Genomic DNA, 7,376 nt, shown 5'->3' with positions numbered 1-7,376 from the left:
ATTGTCACCATTATTCATTACATCACAAAAAGAAAGAAGAAATTATATACTAAAATTATAATAGTTTTATGTTAATGCAATAAATACTTAAAAACAATTGAATTAGTTATTATTCTGTTTCTTGTGTATATGGTAATACTGTATCAATTAGAAGAGTTGGATTGTTTTTTTTTTATTTTTTGTTTTTTTTCAGATTTTAAATCTCTAGTTAGTCAAAATCTAGAGATATAATGAGATTTCATACAGGAGATTTGAATGTTAATCAACTTGTTTATAAATTTGATTTTGCAGGTTTTGCCATTTTTCTTGAACATCTATGGTTGTTTGTGTGTTTATGTTGGTTCCAATATGAATTGTGTGACAATATTTGTAACGATATTTGTAACGAATATTTAGTTTTGATGATTAGAGAACCATGTAAAAGGATTTTCAATTATGTAATATATCTATAAAAATCTATGTAACTATTAAAATTAAATTTATTGCGTGTATTTATATTTCAACGAATATTATAACTGGAAATTGGATTTTGTTGAATATTTTTATCGTTATGAATTTGTTTTGGAACCTATTTTTGCTACGGAACAAATGGTTACGGAATTTGCTACGGAACAAATGACTACGGAATTTGTTACGGAACAAATGGCTACGGAATTTGCTACGGAACAAATGGTTACGGAATTCGTTATGGAACAAATGGCTACGAAATTTGTTATGGAACAAATGGTTACGAAATTTGCTACAAAACAAATGGCTACGGAATTTGTTACGGAACAAGTAGCTACGGAATTTGCTACGCACCCCATTGTTACGGAATGTTATGGAAGTGTGTTATAGTTAAATTGCTACGGAATAAACGTCGTAGCAAAACTGCTACGGAACTATAATTCTGTAGCTAAACAGTTTGCTACAAGAAATATACCTACGGAATCTCATTGACAAATTCCGTAGCAACTTCTGTAGCTATTCAGGTTTAGCTACGGAATTTTAGCTTTTAGCTACGGAATTTTTTCGTAGCTAAATCGAAATTTTCTTGTAGTGTCCTCGGGGCAACTCGATTCCATTCTTTAATTTTTCCGTTTTTCAAACACAATCACAATCTTCTCCAATCGGATTACAAATTTGACTAATTAATTATAACTTGACAAGAAAATATTGATCTAAACACGTCATTTTGTCTCAAATTTGACTAATTAAGTATATTGCATCAAAAAACTCTATTTAAGTAACAAATAATAACTATGGTCATAATTGCTAAAAATCATCATCTTCTTCATGCCGATCATTACATATACTGGCAACCTCCATAACCTGTAAATTAGTAGAGCGTTTATCATCGAGATGTTATTATCCAAGTAAATAAAAATATATATTATTGTTTCTTGATTTATCCCTATAATCTAATAAGAAAAACTCAAATTTAGCTTCATATATTTAATTAACAGGCTGATTAACTTAAAATGATCAATGAGTGCACAAATCTTTGATGGTAATTTAACTTGATCTTTGACGTTTGATTTGAAAAGTCTAAATAAAAATTTTAACTTTAGCTTCAAATCTTTAGTGGGTTGGTTGAACTCCTAATAAAAAAAATGAGTTTAGTGCATGTTCAATGGCTCCATTAAATTTCAAATAATGCCTAAACATCTTTAATGGATCGATTAAATTTCTAATTAATAAAACCTAAACATCTTAAAGGGTTGATTAAATTTCTATAGAAAACCAACTTTATGCACAAATCTTTAACTGGTTGATTACATTTCTGATAAAAACCCTATATCTTGCTTAAAATCTTTAATGGGTTTGTTCAAGATTCCTACTAAAGAGGATTACTTACTTGGATCGGTGATAGTAATTAAACCAGTGCTACCAAAATTACAATTCCATGTGTTTCTTCCTTTGCACTGATAGTAAATATTCATGGCTATGGATGCATGATTAATCAAGCTATCTGGCGAATAGCATGCACCACCCTTCTGCAGGATCTTGCAATCCACTTGTGAGCATGCATACTGAATGTTATTTAATAGCATGGTATCAGTCGATGACGGCTTTGCCACACACCATGTTTTCTGCATCATCAACAAGGGTATTTCAGTCTTTTTCTTTGAAAAAAAAGAGAGCAAATATCATCAAGTTAAAAAGCAAATAGTTTGACATACATCACCATGAACTATCCTCAATGTCCCAACTGCAAGAAAACAAATGGAAAAGATGACAAATGTCAGATATGTTGTGCGTCATGTTTATTGAACATGTAGTTTCGAAGCCATATATAGGAAGGTTGTATACCTGAAAGCAATGATGAAAGTAGAAGGAAAAGATGTGCAAATGTTTTAGCAGCCATGTTGTTATGAGATGATGATTTGATTTTTTGTGTTATGGTGGTTTTAAAGGGGAAAGGTGCGGGGAAAAGTAACGGCTCTATTGAAAATTGAAAAGATTAAAACGTTACGTTACTTGCAATATATAATAGTTTGTGCTTAAAATGGAGGGCCCATAATCTTTTCTTTATATATATCTATATAATTAGAAGTTTCGAAACCGACATCTATATATTTAAACCAATTGATTTCTTTTTATTTGGTAAAAGAGTGGACTATGTATAAGAAATATTGTATAGGAAAATCATATTATTGTAAACAAGTATTTAATAATTGAAAATCGTATCTTAAGATAAGGTGTGAATGATCGATGAAACATATTATTTATGGTATTTACAAAAAAAATTAAATTAAATTAAAAGCGAAGAACTGTATAAATGTGGAAAAACTTAAATTCAGATTACAACAAACTAAATAAGTAAGATAAATTTATTGTTTCCTTAACCTTTTTGTTATGTATATTAAATGTTGATTTTATAAAATCTTTTAGTGAAATTTTTGTATAATATATAAACAAAAATCAAATTATAAGGTTGCTTGTTTTTTTTTTTTTTTTTTTGAAACGGCAAATCTAATATACTCCTAAACTATACCTTAAATCAATCTATGTCCACGACGGGACTTGAACCCCTAACCCCAAAGAGGGAGGGCAACACCAGATAGCGCTGGGCTAGAAGCCCTTGTATGTTAGCTTTTCTATAACAATGAATTTATAGTGCCTGAGACATCAAGCTTTTCTATAACAATGAAGTTTTAGCATTACTCAAATATAATATAAATTTGATTTCACATATAATTTATTGACAACAAATTACCAAATAGATTGTTCTTTGTGTATATATGTCTATAAACAACCATATATGACATACTGAATAAGATACCAACGTATTGAATTTACAAACAAATGTTCTTAATCTACGAAAAAATATAATTTTTGGAATAACTTAATAATCTGAAATTTAGTTATAATACTTGTATGCTATGTAATTTTATAAAGAATAAAATATGTTCTCAAAAGGGAAAATGATAAAGAAAAAGAAAAGAAAGTGAAGGGTATCAAATACCAAGGTGAATTGAGATCTACAATAGAATGGAAGTGGTGACTTCCCCTCCACTCCATGTGAATTAGGAACCCTGAAAAAGTGGATTTATCCACCTCTTTTTATAAAACCCATATCTTTGATATACTTTTTCTGATTTAGAATAAATTCGTGGGATTAATATTAATAATGTGTAACGATCTGATTAAAGCAAATAAAAAATATTGTGGAACTGTAAAATTATCATATTAGGCATTCTAACCAACGATATATCATCACCTAATGAGGTGGCTGTTTTTTGTTATCATGGCTTTACAGCTCCGCATTCTTAAGGAAAGGTGCAAAAAATTACTGTCATGCTACGTATTCTTGTAGGAGCTCGAATTAGGGGGTTCAACACTATTATCGTAAATTTCCTTTGAGGTCTAGAAATCCAAAATACATATAAAAAAATAATCAAGATGACATTAACATCCTTGTGAGAACTGGGGATATCGGAAGAAATTTAGGACAAGGTTTAATAAATTAAACCTTTAGATAAAGACAACAATGGAGGCAAATAATCTATTCCAGTCAAGTCTGGATAATACAAGTCAAGCATTGAAGAAATAAAGCAACAAAGTATTCAAGATAGTTAATAATATTGAAGAGTATGAACATGATCAAGAACAAAGAGAATGATATGATTGATTGGATGATTCAAAAGATTGTGAAAAGGTAAAGAATTATATGGGGGTGATGGTCCTAGTTATACTGACCTAGAACCAATTACATAAGGAGATAATAGTACTAACAGTGAACTGCAGATCAACCACCTGACACAACGTCGTGGTTGGCCTTGTCTCTTACAGATGTTACAGTAAACAAGACAAAATAATCGCAAACAAAAGAGCACTAGTCTGCGGATCATTCAGTCTTCTTTCAAACTCGGAAACTTCACTACTTCTGTATGTAGATACTTCGGATATACACCCATCTCGGAAACTTGATTATCTCGGATTGTCTAAGGATCACTTGTCATGAACCAAAAACCTCCTACTAAGTAACCTTAGCCATCATCGAGCTTCTACATCTTCTCTCCAATGGCGAACAAGTATGCCTTTTGCAGCCAACTTCTAACTTCAATCCACCATGTGAGTTGCTCGATCAGTTCTTTCTTTGTTTCTCTGGATGCTTGAGATTTGGAAGATTTGGAAATGAATTTTTGAAGCACATTGGTGTGAACCAAGTGCTTTTGCCTAACTCGGAAAAATTCCTTTTTGTTTGAATTCTTCTTCTTATAAACATATCTGACGCATTCGAGCTCTGGATCTCCAATAGAACCTTCATCCAGTAGATCAACTCCTTCCAACTTTGTGTTGATGGGACCAAGGAGCTTCTCGGTTCCAAAAAGCGAAGCAAACTCACCATTTTATCGGACAAATTCAACAATGTAGTCTTTCAAGAAGTTCAGAGCAACATTGCAAGCTTTGATGCCAAGTTCATATGGTTGCTTATCTTTGAGATGGGCTACGATGACAAGAACATCATTTTGATTGATTGTCGGAAAGTTTACACCCGAGATCTTAATATTCTTCTGAGTATTCCGAGTGATAAAGTATTGGTAGAGAATGCGGTCAAGACCGAACTTGTTTAGCACCTTCATTCCATAACCACTAATTTGAGTGATTCTTCGTTTAGACCAAGGTTCTTTCAGTAGAAGATCATTATTGTGTAGAATGAGCTCAATTGTTCTCTTTCGGTTCGAACAAGAATTTCTTGTTCATTGAATGGATGTGGTGGATTGAATTTCACATAGTATCTGCCGTGAGGAGAGATATCCAGATCAAGTTGTTCAGAATTTGAAGTCGGAAGTGCATAACTCTCAAATGGAACCATGTGATGTTCATACAATCATCCTTCAGGGAAATATGGGGAAATGCTAGATAGGGGATTCGGAGAATCCTGTAGAGCTTGAATGCAAATACTTTTCTCAATTGTTTGATTAATTTCATCTTGCGACCGGCCCACGACCTTTCTCAGCGTCTTCATAGGGATGATCTGAGAGAACGTAATCACTTTGCATTTATCTTTGATTAGAACGTCTTCCCAGGGGGTCACCCATCCCTAGATTACTCTCGCCCGGGCACGCTTAACTGTAGAGTTCTTATGGGATCTGCTGCCCTCACGGCTTTAAAACGCATTGTGACAAGGAAGGTATCCACACCCCTTATAAGGAAATGTTTGGTTCTCCTTCCAATCCAATGTGGGATCAGGTGCAACCCACCTTCACCCCCCGGGTTATATTGTCACAACCCGTTTTAAATCCATGAGGGCATTGAATCCCATAAGAACTCTGCAGTTAAGCGTGCTCGGGCGAGAGTTGTACCAGGATGGGTGACCCCCTGGGAAGTCCTCGTGCTGAGTAACCCAAAGCGGACAATATTGTGTTATGTGCCAGAGGGGGATGTTACACTTCATCAATTTTGATGATGTTTGGAGTAGGGATTGGAGGTAGCATAGGTTTAGTCGCTCGGAAAGCGTCAATGGTCAGCTTTGTTTTGACTTTTGTATGATCCATGATTTGTTTGAGAGTATCATCAAGATCTGATGGCTAGGTAGACCATTTCGCTTTATCTTCATCGGAAAAGATTTTATCATTTGAAGGAGGCTCTTTCTCAGACTGGATAGCCAAGTTGACCTTGTCATTTTCCTTTATATCACAATCTTCATCTTCATCAGAGGTTTCATCTTTGATATGGAATTCCGAGCTTCGTTTCCAACCACTGACAACAACAACAACTTCCCTCCTCTTGCATGGCCCTACTTTCGGTACAAGCATCATGGTGTCTCAGAGTTCTCCAATTTTGTTGAAAACTTTCTAAAAGCTAAGATTCACCATCTTGGTGAGATTATCGTATGCATTGGCAGTAGGAGCTTGAGCTTTCAAAGTATCAATAATGTCTTTAAAGATGGAAATGACCTCATCAAACTTGTAATTCGGAATGTCCACAAAGTGTTGGGCAGACCGAATTACTTTGATAAACACTTGCTGCAAGATGAGGTTCAAGGCATCCTTTGAGTGGATTTCTCGTTCCAATATCTAAATTTGCTTATGGTGTCGGACGTGTGTTTGATGGATGAGTTTGTTGGTCGCTTTAACAAGCTCATCATGAAAAACAAACATCTTCTGAACTGTCTCCACATGATGCTTGACCAGTTCGGAATAACGTCATTCAGACTCTTCTATGGAGTGCTTGAGTCGAAGCGAGATTAAATGGTCAAAATGTTGTTCTCTGTCTTGAATGGAAGGGGTGGCATTCTTGACTTCGGAAATGGATTTTAAGAACTAAATCCAGTTTTAAGTCAAGAGCTCTAACCTGAGCATTGACGAAATCAACTTTGGCGTCAACTTTTTCAACTTTGTTGCGCATCTCAAGCAGAGCGAAGGGATCTACTATGTTTTCGTTTAAGGATCTAGTATCCAAACTGGATTCTTCACTTAAGTTGCTTCTATCATCATCATTATCATTGCCACCATCATCATCACCAGTTGGATTTGCTTTCTTTTGATCACCTTCTTCACCACCACCAAGATCCATTTCGTCGGAAGATGATTGAAAGTCGAATTCTGCTTAAGGCTTAGAAGCAGAAGGTTGTAAGAACTGAAATTGAGAACTAGGAGGAAGTACACCGGTGATATCAATAGTCCCTTCTTCAAACATGATCTGAACATGATCTTCGTCATCGTCATTGAAATGGGGAGGACCATCTGAGACCAGAGTGGTGTCGAGAACTTCTCATGTAGCTTTTTTTTTACCGGGGAGGCTCATCCAAATTAAGAGTTTGGTCGGGAACATCTACACTTGGTTCTTCGGAAAAAATAACTTTCCAAGGAGGATCATCCGAAATTGGATTAGGATCGGGCACATCTACACTCGGATGTTTGGCAAGAATATTGGCTGATGGATCA

The 7,376-nt window shown here is 34.6% G+C and overlaps 1 protein-coding gene across 1 annotated transcript; it reads right to left on the bottom strand.

Annotated features, from left to right (window-relative positions):
- Positions 1-1,054: 1,054 nt before the first annotated feature.
- LOC145138794 (Carbohydrate-binding X8 domain superfamily protein) lies at positions 1,055-2,414 on the bottom strand. The gene is made up of 4 exons (XM_079072818.1): positions 2,293-2,414; positions 2,163-2,191; positions 1,838-2,072; positions 1,055-1,311 (listed from the first exon to the last, which is right to left on the bottom strand). The coding sequence occupies exons 1-4, from the start codon at positions 2,345-2,347 to the stop codon at positions 1,286-1,288; spliced, it is 345 nt and encodes a 114-aa protein (XP_078928944.1). The 5' UTR covers positions 2,348-2,414; the 3' UTR covers positions 1,055-1,285.
- Positions 2,415-7,376: the final 4,962 nt, after the last annotated feature.

This window comes from Lactuca virosa, chromosome 9 (assembly GCF_052849685.1).
Source record: "Lactuca virosa cultivar CGN04683 chromosome 9, Lactuca_virosa_CGN04683_v6, whole genome shotgun sequence".
Classification (NCBI taxonomy): domain Eukaryota; kingdom Viridiplantae; phylum Streptophyta; class Magnoliopsida; order Asterales; family Asteraceae; genus Lactuca; species Lactuca virosa.
Note: the sequence above shows the minus strand (reverse complement) of the source record. Positions and strands in the feature narration are given on the sequence as shown.